The following is a 21,522-nucleotide window of genomic DNA, read 5'->3' as shown; positions in this document are numbered from 1 at the left end:
TTAAAAGATTCTTCTTTTCTTTTCCTCGTAAATAGGAGAAATAGGACAACAGGGAGGTGTGGAAAAAAGCGACACGACAAGCACATGTTAGAGTGGGGTTGACAGAAATCACACGTATGATACACTTCCATCCATCAGCCAGCCATCAGACTGCATGTATAAGGGGCATTTGTTGAGGAACTTCAGGTATGCCTCCAGGCTTGCTGGGGGGGTGGAATTAGTTCAGTGGTGTGGACAGAAGAATGTTCAACCACCCGGGGAAGCGGGTGTTGTTCCTGCCTGCAGTGAGTTGAGTTTTCAGACCAACACCAAGGTGTGGCTCAGGCCTGCAGCAACACGCTGAGGCTGACTCAGAGCGGGAGCATCCATCCACCATCTCCACACTCTACGCTACAGAGGACGGCAGCTATGTGGAGTGAGCGGGAGGATTTTAAAGGAGAGTGGAGCAGTTGGAAGGGTGGAAAGGTTTGACCCAGAAAGACGTTTGCCAAGGGAGGAGGAAGTATTCATTAACTTCAGAGAAAATACACCAGGAAAACTGTCCACTACATGTGAAAGTACACAGTAATACGTATACAGGGTAAAATAAGTTACTGTGTAGTTATATGTCTGTGTTTCACTATTATATATAATGTTTTTAGTTTATTATTGCTTCTGCATTTATGTATATGCTGCATTTTACGGCTTCATATGTGTTTTTAACACTGTAATGCATCAAATTCTATAAGACCATCATGTTTGCAGCTTTGTCTCTGTCCTGTGAGGACCAAATATGTCTCAGAACAACAGCCCTGTTTTGAGTTTTGTGATATTTATTTTTTCAGCTTATTGAATAGTTCATTTGGCTTAAGAAGTACGAGCGTTCTCAAACAAAGGGAAACTTCATACTTCAATTAATCACAAAGAATCATTGATCACACATTGAGATGTTTTCTTTTTTAAACAACTGTGAAACTGTAACTAAAGCTGTAGATGTAGAGGAGTAACAGTATAAAATTGCATTAAATGAAAATACATAAAGGAGGAGAAATGATGTTGCGCACTTGGCCGTGTCAATAGCAATAGTGGAACCATAACAAAAGTCTATGTGCACCAGTCAGGGGGAGCAGGGTTTGCAGATATGAGATTGATACACTAATCAAATAAGCACTTTAATCAGCTCAACACTGTGCCGGGACAGCGGACAGGAGTTACACCGACTGCTGACCTACTTATTTTCAAATATTGATTCAATCCCTGCAGCCGCTCCAACACTGTGGAGCACTGTGCATGTTTAGCACATGGGAAAACTAACTTGTTCGCAAAATTCCTCTTGGTCACACGGCGGTAACTTGGTGTACAGTAGTGTGTTTGCCAACATGAACTTCTGCAGTGATTTATTGAGGTTTGACTGCGTTAGACTGAGGTCGAATCTCCAGAGTAAGTTGCTTCTCAATGCTGCAGCAACAATCCATCAAAGCTGCTGAACACAGGAATGGGAGACACATAATCTGTCCCCTCTGACCTCTATACTTTCATCTGTACTGACGGATGGGGAGACAAAGACAGAAAGTCCCAACATGTCTTGACAGTCACAAAGTAATGTCAGCAGCTAAGGTTACTAACAAAGAAAGGCTTTACTTTGAAACAGAGTAAATATCTGTTAATATATCTGCACGGGAAGTTTTTACCTCGGAGGTAACATTTCTGATAACATACCACACAAAATCTGACTAACATAAAGGAAATGCTTCAGGCTTCGAAGTCCAGGATGTTGTCTGTCATAACATATTATCAATCTTCAGCAGCTACTCAACAAGCTTTAGTCTTCATCACACTTGTTCTCACACGTCCTGCATGCATACCAGCTCCGTCAGGAGGTAAGAATGATGAGAATGAATCCAAAAATGGTACGTGTGAGTTATTACACCTGAACCGGGAGCAGGACAGTAATCGGGAAGCTATAAGTTGTTGGAATGAAACATCCTTTTGGTAAATAAATGTGTAAAGGTTGAAGTATGTGCAAAATACATTAAAAAAGGACCTAAAAATACAGTTAATATTGAATATCTATCTTGTGCTATGAATCATAAGGGCAAGTAGAAATAAAGGTTTTTAAATACACAGCTCAGCATCCACTTTAAATAAAGTGTTGGTCATATTTCATTTCATTGTTAAAATAGTCTTTTTTTTGGCTCCTATAAAAAAACAAATGTATTCTTCTTCCTGTGTCTCCGCACCATTTTCACCAAAGTAAATTCCTCGTTAATGTAAACCTACTTGGTTTTGATTCTGACATATAGCAACCTTTTCTATGTAGGATTTCTTTGGACTAACCTGTGCTGTATCCGGGCCTCCACCTGCACCAGAGGCAGGATGGCCTCCAGCACCTTGCTGGCGGAGCCGGGCAGCATTTCCAGAACCTTCTTCTCCACCACCATCTTATCCACGATTGTCTTGAAGTAGCGCAGAGCACTGACCACCTCCTTCTCGTGCTCCTCCAGCCGACTCACCTTCTTCAAGAAGTAAAAAAAAACACAGAAGAGTACCTCAATAAAAACAACTACTTACCGCTGAGTATGCAGTGGAATACTATCTCCTAGCAACCTATTTAATAAAGATGCATCTAATTTGTTCAGATTTTGGAACATCTGATCTGCCTTATCTGGCTGATTCATATATACTGTATATATGTGTATGTATATATATATACATACACATATATATATACATACACATATATATATATATATATATATGTGTATGTATATATATGTATATATATATATATATATATATATATATATATATACATATATATATATATATATGTATATATATATATATACACTGTATATCAACTCCAACTCCAACTCCCAGAGTGCAAGAGAGTCAGTCAGTGCAGTCACTCTGAGCAGCATGCACAGGACTGAATTACAATAAAATACATTTGAAAATATTCTCTGAGAAAGACCGGTCACACATTGGACCGGCACAAAAACAGTTTTATCTGACATTGATCTGCTGATTACAGCTCAAGCAAGAAAGATGGCTGCGGCCCCGGCCGTGGCACGACTGACTGGGGCACCTGCAACGTACGCCGGCGACCCGGGTTCGATTCCCGACCCGTGGTTCTTTCCAGATCCCACCCCGACTCTCTCTCCCACTTTCCTGTCACTCTCCACTGTCCTATCCGATTAAAGGCAAAAAGCCCCCAAAAAATATCTTTTAAAAAAAAGAAAATAAGAAAGATGGCTGATTGATCGGCGCATCTTTTTCCTCTTTAGCCCCTCACAGCCGCCTCCTGTGATTCTAGCAGTGCCACAGTTTGACTGCAGTTCAAGGAACCATCTATCAAGGTATGTGGCCCCGAGCCATCCCGGTGCTACAGCAGCTCCGAGGCTCTTTCACAGCGTGGGCTTCTGGGAAATATACTCATTACACAGAGAGTCTTAAGAGCCAGCGGAGCAGTTCATTCAGGAAGTGGCCCGGTTCCATTCATGCCTGTATAGGTTTACACCTGCTGTAGTTTGGACACAGCGGCCAGAAGCTGTGGGAACCAGCGGGGAAACTCACATGCAGACACAATGGGACTAGAAAACACTAAACAATCGTCTCACAAACACTCGGAAAAAGATGGATTTCCCACAATACACACATGTTTCCGTGGGACACACACCTTGTTGGAAGGCTTGTCAGTGCTCTTGGCTGCCGGCTCGGGCTGCAGCTGCTTGCCCTTCTTGGATGGAGTCCTCTTGATTTTGGGAGAGTGGAACTTGTCCATCAGTTTCATGGTGAAGGAGGACAGATGGGACCGCTGCGAGTCTATGGATGGGGGGGAAACAGAAGAAGAAGAGCGGTAAGTTTTAGGAGTAGAGAGTACGCGCGGGGGTATGGAAATAAGATAAAAACAGATGGTGTAAGAAGTGTTAGTATCACTATCACACAACGGCCCTCGTGTGGAACGAAGCGGCCGGCCTAACACCAGCTAAAGAGAAGAAAATGCCAGCAAAGAAGCCTTTCTGACCCGTCTGCTCCTGACCATAAATCAGCTGGACAGGCTCCGTCACACAGCCTCTTCCTGCTGTCCATGATCACACACACACACACACACACACACACACACACACACACACACACACACACACACACACACACACACACACACACACACACACACACACACACACACACACACACACACACACACACACACACACACACACACACACACACACACACACACACACACACACACACACACACACACACACTCTCATTGAGAGGTGGATCAGAAGATAAGCGTGTGAGCTGGCAGGAAGGGTAGGGTTTTTTTTTATTAGCAACAAAATTACACCTCTATCTGCGGTAATCTCCCCCTCGGCCCAACAGCAGCGGGATCAGACATTCCACGGTGATCAGCGTAAAAAACACTGAATAGAGAGCAGCAGCGGGAATAAAACCACCGCAAACTGGACTTCCAGCCGACCAGTGTTAAAACTCAGATCAGCTCATTTTTAGGGGGATCAGGTGAAAAATATAAATCATGTTTTTTTCCTGAAACTTTCTGAATCTCGTAACACAGGAAGGGGAATTTTGCATAACAGCTGACATTTTAGTTACATTTACACTTGTATTTCTTTATTTCACAGCTATCGATCCACACCATCCATCCCTAATCCCAATCATCCCTGACTGAGAGCAGAAGCCAGAGTTTGCTGAGGCAGCCAAGGACAAGTGTGTGAGTGTGTGTGCCTCATTTAAAAGGTTGATGAGAACCAGTGGAGTTTCCTTCCGATGCTAAATCAAGAGGAGAGCCATACATGACCCCTCACGCTGAGACAAAGATAGACTAAATGCTGTTTTGCAGGATTCTACCGGAGCATGGCTGATTCAATAGAGTAACAGAGTTACTGTAAATGCATCACAAGACCGCTGTGTCACCTCTAATCTGCATTTGACCTCTTTCCTCACATGCAAACAAGTGTAAGCACTCTCATATACATGACTGGCAAATTAGTTGTTTTACATAAATCCACCAGCTTTAATCTAATGTTAGAAAACTACACAAATGTATCCATTGTTGTACATTTTTAGCAGCAGAGTTCCTCCTCATTACCTGGGTTTTATTCTAACTGTGTGGAGTAAAAAGGTGAAACATTAGAGATAGAGTCAGACTGGTGTCTCGACAGTGAAGCTCCTGCAGAAGGTGACTACACCCCCCAGTCCCCTCTTTAACAGCTGTTTGGATCAATACTGTACTGCAGCCACCAGGGATACTATGCTGCATCAGTGCACCCACACACACTCTGCACATCAGAGGTCTGACAGTGTGTGAGCTTTTTTTTTTTTTTTGGTGCCCTGAGGCCACACATACCTGAGTTAGCCAGTTTTGCTGCTAAGCTGGCAAAGGTTTAAAGCACACTGAGAGCTTATGATTGCAAAGCAGTCTCTGTATGAATTTACTCTCCCATAATCCTATCTGTTTGACCTTGTTTTTCACATATTCCTGGCATAAATGCAGGGACGTTGGCTAACCTCATGATACCCTGGACCCGCTCGCTCATGTGGCCAAAACCTTAAATCAGAATATACATCATTTTATATCTGGATAAAAAAAAGATCTATAGTGCATGTTTTTTGGTAAGTCAAATATATAAGAAGTAGTCTATTTAAATACCAACATGAAGCATATACTCCAGTGACAATTAAATGCTTCACAAATACAAATCATTTAGTTTGTTCCCAGTTTATTAGGAACAAAGAGCATAGCAGTTTTGAAGAGTAGAAACAGAGAAAAATCTAATGAATATGTTCAGATATTGATGACAAACACTGAGTATTCAGATAAAAGGCAATAGATGGTTTCAACTAAACCGCTTTACTCCTGTAAGCAGAACGATTGGGAGTATATGCAAGAGTTAAACAGTGAATAAGAAAATCCTGCACACTGCTCACCATTTATTTGAACCTGCATTAGGGTTCCAAGAGGAGCTCTGAATATCATTCTCAACCATTATTAGGACCATAGCTGTAAGAATCCTGGTTATAAAGATTAAATGTAAAAGAAGATTGTGACAGAATGTTTGACAATTGTTAGTTCAGACAAATAAACTGGCATTGGTATACTCTAAAACATTTCACATTTCATTTTCAGAAAAATTGAGAATGCACTGTGCTTCATGATATGTGGATCCGTCATGTCCTCACCAACTCATTAAATGACCACATTGAGTGATCGCCCAGTCCCGGGTTGAGCCGGCCCAGGAGGAGTGTGTGTGAGTTTACAGCTGCAGTGACTTCAGCTTCACTGAGTCACCTCCCCTGTCACAATCAATACAGCACCCCCCCCCCCCCCCCCCCCGGCTCAGCTGTTTATCATGCACACTGTCTCCTCTGCACCCTGTTCATCCCTCTACGCCACCTCCCCCTCCACCCTCCAGCCTCCAGCCACCCACTTCACTTCTGAGAACAGAAAGAACCCCCCCTCCTCTTCAGTTCACAGGACGTCTGGCTCAGCATGGAGATGACATCATCAACAGGGTGAGAGAGACAGAATACAGTGAAGTGTTATCGTCACGTATGCCTCTCGATGCCAGACTCAAGGAGCGTTATGAGAGACCGTATCTAAAGCATGCAAGTGTGACGGCAACCAAATAAAAACATACATGTCAACAATAACATGGCATTGACATTTTTTTCGAAGTGTGCCCCTCTCTCCTTCTGCCCTTCGCTCCACCAGCCCCCCCCAGAATGAGCTGGTGAGGTCATTGGTTGTAATGTCTATTACCCTGATCTGAGTCACGGGCTGAGTGGAATCCTGCAGAAAGCTCTCAGTGAAAACATTCTAACCTTGGTTTCCTGCAGCTGCCCAGACCACAGCATGCCTTCTACCCATGGAGGGAGAAGTGTTCAAATAGTTTAGCCTTCTAAGGTAATATTACTAATAATAATCTGTTATAATATTATCAATACCACTAAAAGTACAAATGTATTAGCTTCTAAATATACTCAGGTATGCAGGGATGGAGTGTGTAATTGTGCTGCTCAATATCTTGGGCCAGGACTGTCTTAAAAAAGAGATTTTTAATCTCAATGAGAACTATCCCGGTTAAAGGTAACACAAGAAACAGAAATACTATTGGATTCATATTTTTGATTTTAATAATCAATCTGGTTATGGTTGTATTACTTTGTATACTACTTATATAAGCATAAAGTAGTATAACATACCTTTCACACTTATTGTACATATAATATCCTGCTTTATGTTTTGTTTATATTTTCTGTACATTTTTTGTCCCAAATGTATATTTTTTACTTTCTTTTTAAATGCTATTTTATTTCAAAAATGTCCCAAATTGGGATCAACAAAGCTCTATTCTATTCAATTATATGCCAACATGTGGATTTGTCCAGCTTTTTAGAGAAGCAGTGAACAGAAATTATTGGAAACTGACACTTTAACTTTTCCAGAATAAAAAAAATAACGTTCTGGTGGCAGATTCTTCCTGATAAGCCCCCCCCTCTCCTTAACGATACATTACAGTAGAGTAGCAGAGCCAGGCTGATAAACAGTGTGGTCACACTACCATACAGGGTGAGGTCTGCCTCCTCTGGTGTATACTGCTCCAGTCCCACTGAGAGCTGAACACACACTGCAGCCTCACACAGATTCCACAGTGGTGTGTGTTCACAGTCCTGCAGTTAACACTCCGTTAATATCAAAGCAGTAAACTAAAATTTCCTCCAAGGACAATGGTGCATTCATGGGCCCTCAGATGGTCCCTTTCCCTACTTGGGAACAATGTCGTTCTTCCAACTTTGGACTTCCAACATTCACTATCGTCTGCCATGTTTCCGCGTAATATGGCCTCTCGTTTATTTTCGGATTTTCAACTTTTTATTCAAACTTGAAGGAGCTTCACACTTCTAGTCCAGAAAGTATTCTTTAAATTAGTCTGACAACACAAATTGGAGCACAAATTGCCTTCCAAGCAACGTTTGGAAAATGACATTAGATCCCAAATATTATTGGGTTTTTTCCGCGCCCCTGCCACACCCATTCATGAAGTTTCCCAAAATGTTACCCAGCTGACAAACGAACAGCAAACATATCTTCTTCAACTCATGTTTGATGTTCCTTCTAGCGTGGTGATTATGAACTCAGTGACACAAGGATATTAAGGATACAAGATAAATAGAATCAGGGAATCAGTATGATCAGATGGCTTGAAATAAACACTAGTGTAGGATTTAGTAAATAAACAGTTTTTGGGAACAAATACTCTTGGAGGCATATACTTATCAGCGTTAAGGCCATGGGGACGTTTAAAACAAACACTTGAGTCGGAACGACTCTTGAACAAATCCTGGGAGGGTTCTCACAAAACTCAGTTTCATTACACAAGCACGCACACACACACACACACACACACACACACACACACACACACACACACACACACACACACACACACACACACACACACACACACACACACACACACACACACACACACACACACACACACACACACACACACACACACACACACACACACACACACACACACACACACACACACACACACACACACACACACACACACACACACACACACACACACACACACACACACACGGGGGAATAGATGCATGGGCACGCCCCTTTTTTTTCTCATTTACTGTGGACCTTCACAGACCGGCATAAGAGTTGTATAGGTACCGGCCCTTAGTATCTTCCATAGAGATTACACCAAGTTGAGGTTTCCCTAAGAAACCCTTCCAGGCCATGATTATTCTAAATACGAATCTAAAAAACAAAAGAAAAAAACTCTCATATTACTTAACAAAAACAGACGAAATACAAAATGGAGAAATGGAGTTTCTCCACTAGAGATTACATTTCTCTCATTGTCCGAACATCCTTCTTAACTGTCACTTTTCCAAATACGTCTCAGTTTAAAAAAAACATAGATCATATTTGTATCTAAACCTCACACGACACAAAAAAATGAACATAACCAGTAAAAAAAAAGTACTATAAAAACGTTTCTTTTGTCTTTTGGCATACTTATAATGATGTGTTCACAAAAGGAGAGATGAATTATTGTAGCGTTTGCACTTCTCTGACAAATAATGAAACACTGCCTTCTAAATGTTATGTAAACAGTGAGTGTTCTTTTCTATTTGTTTCTAAGTTATAGGATAGTCTCTGTGAGCACAGGAAGGATGATATAATGATGCCAGATAGGCTGTAATTAAACGGACGGCACAGACCAGGTAAAACTGACATCTATCTATTCCTCTAAATGCTAACATCTGTAAATAGTAGAGGATTTATATTTAGTTCTTTCCGTGGGGGATCAGGACCCCCGTGATCTCTACAACACAACTGGAGACTGCTGACATGTGATCCTGTCCAGATCTGACTGAAGAGCTGACAGGCGGCAGATGGATCTGTTCTAGTTCAGTACAGGTGTGATCTCTACAGGACAGCTGGTCACTATCCCCCACCCACCCACACACACTCTAGGAATAGGATGAAATCTGGGTGGAGGGATGCAGGGGTGTTTCACACACAGCTGTCACCTCCTGCTGAACCTCCCTCTGTGAGAGCTCTGCTCAATGAAAGTCTGAAGACCTGTTGAGCTTGTTGGAGGGTTTAAAGGAGAGGCGCAGGGGTCACTGTGCCAGCTGCTGAGGAGGGTCAGAGGGACCTCCTCTGAAAGTATGCGTTCAGGAGAATGTTCAAACGATCCTCTCAAAGAAGCATGGACAGTTAGCTGAACTGATGTTTGGAGAATGAACAGACTGCCGAAAAACGATGTATTTATCTGTTCCTGCGCTCTCCTGAGACAATTACAATATTTGACTTTGTAGGACAGAGATTAACAAAATGACAGAGATGATTGCACACCTCTAAGCACCGGCTATACCTTAACAAAACACAATGTGCTGCAATTTCTTTGGGCGATTCCGATTTTGAAAGAAGTCTGCCGATTACGTCTTTCTTTCCAAGAACTATAATTGACAGCATACACGTTTTTATCACTTGTTTTTCATGTAAAATGTAAGTGTAAGAAAAGATTGACCAATAAAAAAAAACATTTCTCAGGTTAGAGGACCTTACAAGTTAAAAAAGTTAATGAAAAGGAATTGCAGTATATCCCACGGTCATTTAACACAGTTACACAGCTTCGTCTAGCATTCAGAGAAGGTCCTAAATATAGTATGTAAATTAATCGTCCCTTACACTAACATTAAGCTTAAAGTTGGGACTGGAAAATATTGACAGAATGGTTTATTTTTCCAGAAAGCAGGTGCAACTTTTCTACATGACAACACACTTTTATTCTATCACAATTTCTGATACAATTAGCAATAGATTGAATTGTATCCCTGTATCATGGTTTGATCATTTCAGCAGATACTTGCTAATCCAAAGCTCTACTCTTGACACACTTCAGTCAAAATGGTCTAAATGGGAGAAACCAGTGAATTGTTTAGAAGCAACCGATGCCTGAAATGGGGCCTTATTTGTCCAAAAAAACAAAAGCATATTGAGTGATGACTGTCTGCTTCACTGTAGAACTGAATCTGCGGGGCAGAAGTTTCCTATCTCCACAGTCAGCAGCGAGAGAGGGACGAGAGCCTGAGGCACGTGAGAGGAACAATGAGGAATGAGAAAATTCCAACAGGAAATAATAAGTGCTCCTTGAATTATTTATCCTCCCCATTGTAGTGGCTGGCTTCCTGCTGGCTGTGTTCAATAGGAATCCTCTTCATGTCCTCAGTTATCAACCGGCAGCACTGTGAGTGTGTGCAGAGCAGTGTGAGGGTGGCAGAAGCCCTGGTTAATGGGTGAGTTCAGGAGTAATGGAGGAAGAAGTCCAGCGGAGGGTTTCAAGGTCTTCCTGCTGGGCTGTTTGAGTATTCCTTTCAACAGAGAGCCACAGTGGACTGAGGAACTAGATTCAGTGGATACTAAGTGCTCAGTACACTCATCATCTATGGTATTCCACTTAACAAATGAGAGGAGGTGACGGAGAAGAAGGTTTCCATGGGGTAAATCAAATTATCAATGCAAATTGAGGAGTACTGGAATCCACTTCCAATGACTTCTGGAGATCCATCATAACATAAAGGGGGACTCGCATCTGTGTAATCAAATTAGACATTACAATTCACTATAAGTCATGTTTAACTCAACCACTGGCTGAAAGGATTGACTCACTGGAGTAATAGAAAATTAATCATTCATTTATATTAAATGCTGAATCACTTTTCAAATATTAGAATTCTTAGTTGGAGTTCAGTTCCCGTCTGGAAGAAAATGATGCATGCCTTTTGTTTGGGAGATAACATGCAGATATTGCTTTAAATTTCAAGCCTCTCACATATGGAAGTTTATCATATTAAGTAAATATCTTTGGGACTTGGACTGAAAATGTGTTCCTTTTTCTGAATTTTTGCAGACTAAACAATTAGGGTTGTAAATCACAAGCTTTATTGTGATTGAATATTATGTGGATTCTTTGGACAATAATTCAAATGTGATGTAATTCCAAAATAAAGGCGTATCTAAGTTGATTTGTCTCACTGTTTTGCCTTGAAATCAAGGATATTGGTTAGCTCATTAAAAATCAATCAAGGTCGATAGATTGTTACCCCCCCTACAGACGATTCATCGAAAGTAACAGGCGCATAAGTGGATAATAAAATAAATACTTTGTTACAGCACATTGTACAATTCATTTTAGCTTATATTTTAAGCCACTAATAACTTACGCAAACGTCCCCTTTGTGTGTCAATCATTAGTAAAGCAGCCCCAGCAGCCTGGGTCAGATATCAGAGGTGACCAGGCAGCCAGGTCAACCATGGCTCACACAGGAGATCTATAACACTGATCCATACTACACACAGCCAACAGGATCCATAGCTGCTCACTGAGGCCTCGTTTGGTGACCCCCGTTCAGCCTGACATGAAGACAGGAATGAAAAGTCCTCTGAGAGTGCCATCTGCTCTCAGCTCCAGCCAGAGGTGATGCAGTCGACCGTTTTGCTGAGAACATGCACACGGGGAAATCCTGCTTTGTAACCAAGACATCTTACCCTTATGAGTCAGGAGATCAAACACCTAGATAAAAACGATATCAAAAGTCTCTCTCACTTTCAGGCAGAAAAAGCTGTGGGAGAATAACATTCAACATGCAAATCTCATTTCCTCATACATTGTCGTGAAAACCATCCCGTGTGACGCATCTACAGAGGGCCCTGGCGCTGGAGTTATCCGTGGGGATGAAAATATGTTGCATTAATGGATAATAAGCAGCACACAGCGTGCAGAGGCACATCACAAACCCAGCCTAATCTCTGGTGGCACACCTCGCTGTCTGTTTGTTTGTGTCCTTATTATCCACGACAAATGGCTGTATCACATTCTTACCCTTTATTCCACAACATCTACAGTGGAGCTTAAAGAACAAATCCACCATTTATCCAATCACATTATGTTTGTGCATTGGTTAAAAGGCTTGATGAAATTAAGTGTGTATTTCCATGGCACGTTTAAACAGAGCTATTATCTTCTGTCATACACACAGCAGTAAAAGCATAGCTCAAAGCGGTGTTGTGCAAGTCACATGTTTGTTCTGCGGTAGCTACAAAATAGAAAAACAGGGTTTGAGGTGGAATAGTGAGGAAAATACACATACAGAGCCTAAAATAAACCTTGAACTGAGGTCAAGGAGTCTGCACGGTTCCATAATAACACCGCCTGCAGATGAGCCGTGGTGGAGGACGTGTAGATATTTGGGGCAGTGGGTCAATTTTGGAGACTGAAAGCGAAACGGACTAAATGACAAGGCTGTCTCTGACATTTATCTAGCAGGAGGAATGACATCCTCTTACAAGAAGAGCTGCAATGTTGGTATTCATTAGAATATCTCATTTTAATCAAATACTGTCTGTTAAACAGCACTGGCATTTTACCGTCTTAATAAATGCAAGCCAAAACAACAAAACCAACCCAGAATGAGGGAAGTGTTTGACTTGATTGTCTCTTTTTAAGAAGTGTGTTCCATCCTCTTGTTATAGACTACTTTGTTGTGTTAGTCAAATATGAATCACCTTCCAATAGTATGAGGCATTATTTATTGGTTTATAATACAGATAAGAGCCTTTTAACTCCATACAACTATTGTGTGTATTTTATTAATGAACCACAAGCGAATGGAGAGGTGTTTCTAATATAAAAACGAATATATAAAACAGATGATGTATGAGGAAGAGAACAGATCAGTAACTCCTGGCAGGGACTTTCTGCAGAAGGGAAGCTGGCTTTGTGGTTGTGCTGAAACTAAAAAGTACAGTTTTCAGCAAGTCATTTTAAATATCACGGCATTTTGAAATCCAAATTGAGTCATCCCAAGCAGTAGTGTTTTCTATCCTTTCGCTGTTGTTTTTTTAAGTCAATTTATTGAACATGCTAACAAAGATTTTTATTACAAAGTATATGATAAAGTTCATGTTCATAAGGTGTGCAAGAAGAAGCATAAAAGCTTTTCTACCTCCTGTAGCAAACATTGTCGTTTTAAAAAATAAATAAAATTCATCTCTTTGTACAAAAAAAAAATAGTAATAATAATAATCATCATCATATAATCTGTACAGGTAAACCAAAACAAATCGTCAACAACAAACAATAATCCTGAGATCATCAGTGCTCCTCATTTAAAGTTTGGTTTTTGAATCGTTTTTTTAGTCTAAATAAAGTTTCAGTGTTTCAGCTCATCAGAAGAATGTCCCAGTTTGGGATGAATACATTATTTTTGATTCTGATTCTGATTCCAGTTGTTCCACAGATTAACACCTCTTGTTGTGATGCAGTGAAGTTTGGAATTTGTTCGTACAGGTGGTTTTTTAATTATGCAGTTTCCTGTTTGTTTTCTCTCAGTGTGAACAGTCCCTGTGAGGCAGTTGTTGATGCAGCTTTGAACATAGTTTAAATAGTTTTATAGTCAACCAGGTCTTGTAGTTTTAGTATTTGAAGATTGATAAATAATCACTTTGTTGGTTCTATGTAAGTAGTTTTATGTATAATTGGTAGGGCTCTCGTTATGGACTACAGACCTGTTTGTGTCATTACATTTGTATTAATACGAATACTTTCCAACAGCTGCATGAAATGTATTGCTTTATGTGTTCAGGTCTATAATTGAGATACGAGACTCAACAGTGTTTCCCACACATAGACTAATTCGTGGCGGTGCGCCCCAGATTCATCACCGGCCGCCACACATTGCGTTTCGTTATTATTATTTTTTTTAACGCTATTTTTTTTTTAACCCCCCCCCCCGCCCGGTGGCCTACCGCCACACATTGCCTTCAGATCTGTGGGAAACACTGCTCAATACAACTATTGTATACTTTATAACTCAACCACAAGTGAATGGTGCAAAGGTCAATATAAAGATGCTTTATAAAATTCAGTATGTGTATCTGATGCAGATGGAACGGGCATAAATAAAGTAAGAGGGACTTTCTGCAGAAGGGAAGCTGACTTCAATGACATCAATACAGTTTTAAATCCAAATGAGTTATCTCGAGCACTGGTCTGTGAAGCAGTTAATCACTGATGAGGAGACGTTTCTCTGGAATAAAAGTGGCTTGCTCAGATTGCTACGTGTTGAGTCAAAGCAATAAATGACGTATGCTGTGACACATGTGGCTCAGAAGGTGGAGTTTTGGGAGAGGGTGGGATTATTAGGCTGCGTGTCCACGACTCAATGCCTCATCTTTTCAACTCTGGAGCCAACAAAACCGAGCAGCTCTTCTCTCTCAGCGGTTTCCCACCTCACACTGCTGGGTTCGTTCTGACTGGCACTGCTGGCAGTCAGCCCACACATTTCCTCCTTTCTTGTCAGTGTGTCATGACGGTGAAAACCACAGTGTTTGTCCGCACCTTTTTTGTTTTTGTTTTGAGGGAACTGGTGGTGGCTCCATATTACCCCCCCCCCTCCCAGCTACTTTTATGATTATTACTCATTCATTCCTGCACTCCACTGCTTCTGATGGCCCGCTGTCTCACACCCTCCCTTTCATGTTAATGTGTGTGTGTAATTGCGACTTCATTAACAGCGATTTACGAGGTGATCCTGCGTGTCAAACAGTCCTCCATTAAACCACCCTGGACAGCTCAATACACTTTTTATTATAATCAACCATGTGATGGTGCAAAGACAATAACATTGACTTTTAAAATCAGTATGTGATCTGATGCAGATGAAAACGGCAAAAAAAGTAGAAGGGCCTTTCTCGAGGAAGCTGACTTAATGACCATCAAACAGTTTAAATCAAATATTATCTCGAGCACTGGTTTGAGCAGTTATTCAACGATGAGCAAGTTTCTGAATACAATGCTTACCGATGCTAACGTTTGAGTCAAAAGCACTAAATGACGTAGCTGATGACAATGTGGCTCAGTGAGTTGGAGACCGTCGGATTATTAGGGCTGTCACATCAAGCACTCACATATTCACTAATGAGCACAACCGTGCAGCTTCATCCTCAGACGGTTGCATACACTGCTGGTTGTTAGACTGGCACTGCTGCAGTCAGCCAAATTGTGTGCTTTTCATCTTTCTATGCGGGTCATTGACGTGAACACAGTTTGTCGCCCTTTTTGTCTAGCATTAACCTGAGGGCCGGGACGGACCGTCAATATATTGCTGTAAAGATTTAAATCAGGGCTGTACCTAGCAGTTTAAAGCAGGGGTGTCCTAACTTTTTTCACCGAGGGCCACGTACAGAAAAACATACGAAGGGCCCTTCACTAGAGCTGAGGGGTAATGCCTCATAAGTTCAGTTATGAGTTTTCACCCTGGAACCTGGTGTATGTACATGTGTACATATCTATGTGTATTTATAGAATTTTGTTTATGTGTGTGTGTCTTGAATTATTGATTTATGTTTTCTTTTTTTAATCCTGTAACTGGATGACCAACAGGAGGGCTACTTTCTGTATACGCTATGCTTTCTGCCCTCCCGCTTCTACTAAATTTGTTTGTTTGTCAGATTCATAATTTGTCTGTATTAATATTGTAATAGTAGAATTAAAAAACAAAGTAAAAAGAAGTTAGGAAGGTCAATCAAATGTAGGTTATTATGCTTGATAATTAAATATGCTTAAAACAAACATCATTGCGTTCTGTGGGGTTTCATTTATCTTGTTACAAAAGGTGTGGGCAGCTCTTTCCTTAAAACAGAAGCCTCAGGTTGTTATAATAAGGGGAAATATGAAGGGTATATTTCAGCCTCGTTATGGAAATAAGTTATTGGGCAACTAAGAGTTGTTAGAAAATGTTCTCAACTTTAATGACTGAATATACTGGAAAAGTGGTCTCATTAACACATGAACCCTCCTGTGTAATATCTGTTTACATTTATTTAAGAAGTACAAGTTTCATGTGTGGGCTATATTCTATTATACTTTTTGAATTTGCTGAGGGACAATTCAAAAAGGGCTGCAGTTGGCCCCCGGGCCGTAGTTTGGACACGCATGGTTTAAAGCTTCGTACGTGATGTGCGGCACAGCTTCATTTCTCATTTTGCACGTGTATTTCTTCAGTTTGAACCCTGTATTTCTTTCCAGATAAAGATAAAGAGGAGGCTACAGTAATATTATGAGTATTATACTATTTGTAGAATTAAATATCAGTGGTGGCTGCGTAGGATTGTTTCAGACTCATGTTATCCACATATTTCCCATTATTCCGAAACAATTCCAACATTTAAAATGAGAACAGAAGTTATACTAACCCAAAACCAAAATCTTCTGCTTGAATCAATATTTGTTGGCATTTAGCCAGTTTGGATAGAGGTAGATTTATTTTTGAACATACTCATTTAATCAGATGAAGCACTGAAGGAATTGTTTAATTATCTTTCCCCAGCTGAGGCCTTCATATAATATGACAAAACATCAGAAACTTGTTTCAAAAACCCTCACAGAAGCGTTGAATGTGTATTTTAAATAGGCCTCTATTTGGCAGCAGCCCTTGCTGTGTGGTTGGATGTGGGTTGAGGTCTCAGGGTGGGCACTGGAAGGCTAATGGAACTGTAAAATGGGAGCACGGCACGGAGGTTCAGTGACGCTGTATTCAGAGTTATGGATGGAGCCCCGAGGTCTAGGTCACTCAATTGTCCTTTGAACAACAGACACACACACAGCCACACAATGCACACACACATCCCCAGACAGAAACAAATGAGTACACAAAGAGTGCATGTAAACTATTCAACCAGCAGTGAGAGGCTGCAGAGGGATGCCACAGGGCCGGGTTTTAACACATCGACAACAAACAGAAAACAGCCCACAGCACGGGAGCGAGAGGCGTCCTGTGACGAACCGCAGAATGAACTGACACAGGGACAAAAGAGTTGCGTAAACAACAAGTGAAAATATTTTAAAAAAGGTCCAGATGTTGACCTTGTGTTACAGTGGTTACACACGCTGTAAATCCAGCAGCCTGGAGGAAGAAAACAAACTCAATGAAGAGACCCTGTGTGCAGGAAGGGGAGAAACCCCTCCTTATCTACAATGCTCGCATCTTCTACACGTTCAAACAGGCTTTAACTGTGTTCTGATTAGTTTTCCAAAATAATGAGCATCCTATAGTAAGCCAGATTTCTTTTTTTTATGTCAGAGAAGCACCTCACACATTATCATAGAACAAGGGTTAGTGGATAAATAATAACATTTAGGGAATTCCTTTTTTTATCTGCTGTAGAAATGTGTAAATAAATAAAACAGAATTAAAAAAAGAATAATTAGGTCGATTTGTTTATATATAATTAGTAAGTCAATAATATTTTTGGTTTATCAATTTGATACTGCTTCAGTTTGTACAGTATCAAAGTTTAATTTCATTATTTTTAGTATTATTGTTTTACACGTTTGAAATAAATCTAATTAAAAGATCAAAAGTAATTTTTCAAAAATGCAAAACAATCTCTGTTGGCTTACTTGCTTATTTTCCCTGAATGTGTATTTCTGTACACTATTGAGTGTTATTTAAAATACTATGTGCTACCTTTTATCTAATTGTGTGTTAGGCCTATTTATTGTTTGGGTCTCTATACTACTGTAACAGTGTACATTTCCTCTGTGGGAACAATGAAGGAATTCTGTTTATGTTGGTTGTTTATTTCCAGCTTCTCCATAAAAATGAATTGTTGTTTTCCCTTGGTGAAAGGGAACTTCATTTATTAAATCACTGGGGTATTTTTCACAATATTTAGACATATGAAACACCAAATAATGAATCAATCAATTGAGAATGTAATCAGAAATGCTTTATCCATCCCGCAGCAGGCACATTAAAAGATTATTCAAATATGCAAACAACCGTTGTTGCCCTAATTGTGTTACTGCATGTTCACTGCAGTCAAATTATGAATCCACAGAGGTGTTGGCTCATGAATTCATCATTTCCTAAGGGTGATAAAGGTAAGAGAAACTTTCACAACAGCCCTGATACTTTCTCACTGTGCCATTGGAGCAGTAGAGAGACTGCACTTGTGAGGTAGAGTGATGAAAAGGGGAAATCACACACACACACACACACACACACACACACACACACACACACACACACACACACACACACACACACACACACACACACACACACACACACACACACACACACACACACACACACACACACACACACACACACACACACACACACACACACACACACACACACACACACACACACACACACACACACACACACACACACACACACACACACACACACACACACACTCCTGGGTCCTGGGTACCCCTCCTGTTCCTTCCCCCCTGACGCCGAGGCCACTGGCACAACTTCCTGTCCCCCGTCTCCCTCACTGAGAGCCGCTCCCTTTTCTCCGGACAAACTCCACAGTCCTGCAGCCTGGACTCAAACCTCTGCTTCTACAGTGAAACAATCAACCTCACCTAAACAGAAAAGGCCTAATAACACAGCAACACAAGACTAAGAAGCTCACTGCACCTCTACACCCCCACAGGAACAGCCTGATCCTTCGAGTGACCTTCTGGCTGCAGCGGTTTACTGCAGTTTGTAGGATCCTAGTTAAAGCTGGCTCTGAACCGAGTGCAGAGACAGACAGGCAGCAGTTCACCTTGGGTGAAAACCAATAGACTAAAGAACCACAAAGACCTATAAATACCCAGCTTGTCAGTATCTGTAACATCAAGCAGCGCTGGAACAGAGACAGCGTGACAGCTAAAAACCCTGTGATCCGCCGGAGATGCATTCAGAAATCTCGGTGAGCGGCAGCTGTTAGGAGAAGAGCGAACGGCAAACTCTAAAGCACTCGAGACTGATCGTACACAAAGACAAACAGCCATAAGAGAACCGATCACTTCACTGCCACAGTACAAGACAGAGGCAGACACAGAGGCAGCAGCGTTCTTGTGAGTAAATGGCCTCGAGGAGTGGTACGGCTCTCCACGCGTTAAGGAAGCCGCACAAAGCCCATGTTGTGTGTACAGCGGGCTGCTTGTTATCCTCTCCACACTGCATCGGACAAGACTGACAGATGCCGGATAATACACACTCGTCTCTGAGTTTGGATGCAGCACTTTGGCAGCCCTGACTCTTTGCATCAGGATTGTTTCTCAAGACTCTTAAAAATAGGCTGGGCTGACAGATGTGTCCGCCACAAAGAACAAGACTCGCCCTCGCACAGCCACTTATAACTAGGCAGCGTTTGTTTAAACAGTGATGAATAATCACACATGTGAAAAATGACTTAACAGTTTCTTTTAAATTGTTTTACTCAGCAAGAGTAACAGACAAACAATAAGCAGCTTTCACTCTCTGCTGTCAGCTCATAAAGATGCCCAAGTGCTTTCCATGTATGCACATGTTAAATATGCCTGTAATTCAGGTGGCATTGTATGAATACTGTTCTCTCTATATAGGTCGTGCAAAAACGTGATCCATTGAGTCTATTGTGGTGTCAAATATATGTTTTGAAAAAAAATCAAATTAAAAGGAGGCGGTTCTTGTGGTTCTGAGATTTTTCCACATGAAAGTGTGCTGGGGCAGGACATAAAGTAGGGAGGGACTGTACTTTAGATGAGAGACCGCAAGAGCTCTATTGTAGAGGATCACTAGGGATCAGGTCTTCGTAAACAGACCTTAAAACAAAATCAATGCATTTAAAAAAGTATAATAATATACGTTTTCAATGCCATTGACATTCACATATGTACAATATGCAGCAGTTTTAAACATTTATTTGAAAAGTTGCGTCTACAATCCTGAATATCATCTTCCAACAATTTACTGATCGACGGACGTTTTGTCCTCTGAAAGCCGACACACTGCAGCAGACATACTGAACAACACACACACACTTCAACATTTGATTTTTAAACCAGCTGCACAAATACTACAACAAAAGACTCTAACACACGTGTGCTTTTACTTCATGCAATCCAAAGTGAATAATGTTGAACAATCATCCATTCAGTGTAAAAATGTCCCAGTTTAGGATTAATAAAGTACCCCTTATCTTATCTTTAATGAATAATAGATCAGTTTACAATAATGCTTCTTTTAAGGGCCCAGGAGAAAGGAATCAATATTCATGTGATGCAACCTTCTATCAATGCATAAAAACAGAAGCTGTGATGGAGAATAACTCTGAGAAAAACTGCAGCAGGGCTTTCTAATGCTCTACATGTGGAATGTTTTGGAAGATAAACAAGACGACTTTATAGAATATTGGTATTTCTTCCCCACTTTATTGGAAAGACATCAGAAGGAATTGGTGTTAGTCCTGCAACATTTTGGAGGTAACGGTGGGTTGATGTGAAGGTTTTCCTTAAGTGTTCTTTTCTTTAGTCCAGGGGTTTTCAACTGGTTTTGTCCCAGGGACCACCATTCGGACTAGAAAGCAATCCGCGGCCCACTGATGATGTGCCTGCGCGTGCGCGTGTGTATTTGGTGTTACATGCATAGCTCAATGCATGAAACATGAAAGAGAGGCCACGCAGATTTTATAATAATAAAAGTAGATTTATTAAATTAAATTAAAGATTATTTTAAAGAAAGAATAAAGAATAATAAGTGTTGTGCAATTCAGTATTGGGAAAAGTAACTAAAAATGTCATGCAAAGTCAGTCTAGGTGTGTGACAAAACAACAACGGAGAACAAAAATCCAACAACACCGGAGAACCAAAATCCAACAAATGAAGACCAAGGCAGCCTCAACTGCTGGCTGGTCAGGGCTTTTATAACCCAGCCAGGACAGACCTGTCACCAATCACCTGCTGTAGAGACAGAGAGATTGAGAAAAGCAGAGAGAGATTGAGAAAAGCAGGGAGAGAGAACAGGCTTACCATTAACACAGGGCGGGGCCTAAACCCGCCAGGGTCGTAACAGTGAAAACATGGGAGAATTAGGCCTACCTGTCAGTGTGATATCTGGGCGTGGTGAAGTCCACACAGCCTGTC

General features: G+C 41.1%; 1 protein-coding gene across 7 annotated transcripts in view; it reads right to left on the bottom strand.

Annotated features, from left to right (window-relative positions):
• Positions 1 to 21,522, bottom strand: part of rapgef1b (Rap guanine nucleotide exchange factor (GEF) 1b) — a 59,334-nt gene that overhangs the window by 25,409 nt on the left and 12,403 nt on the right. For all 7 annotated transcript variants that reach the window (XM_063889234.1, XM_063889232.1, XM_063889235.1 and 4 more), the window contains exons 2-3: positions 3,659 to 3,804; positions 2,317 to 2,495 (exon numbers count right to left, since the gene is read on the bottom strand). In XM_063889234.1, coding sequence (XP_063745304.1) covers positions 2,317 to 2,495; positions 3,659 to 3,804 — 325 coding nt within the window. The remainder of the gene's footprint in view (positions 1 to 2,316; positions 2,496 to 3,658; positions 3,805 to 21,522) is intronic.

This window comes from Eleginops maclovinus, chromosome 8 (assembly GCF_036324505.1).
Source record: "Eleginops maclovinus isolate JMC-PN-2008 ecotype Puerto Natales chromosome 8, JC_Emac_rtc_rv5, whole genome shotgun sequence".
In the NCBI taxonomy this organism is placed as follows: domain Eukaryota; kingdom Metazoa; phylum Chordata; class Actinopteri; order Perciformes; family Eleginopidae; genus Eleginops; species Eleginops maclovinus.
Note: the sequence above shows the minus strand (reverse complement) of the source record. Positions and strands in the feature narration are given on the sequence as shown.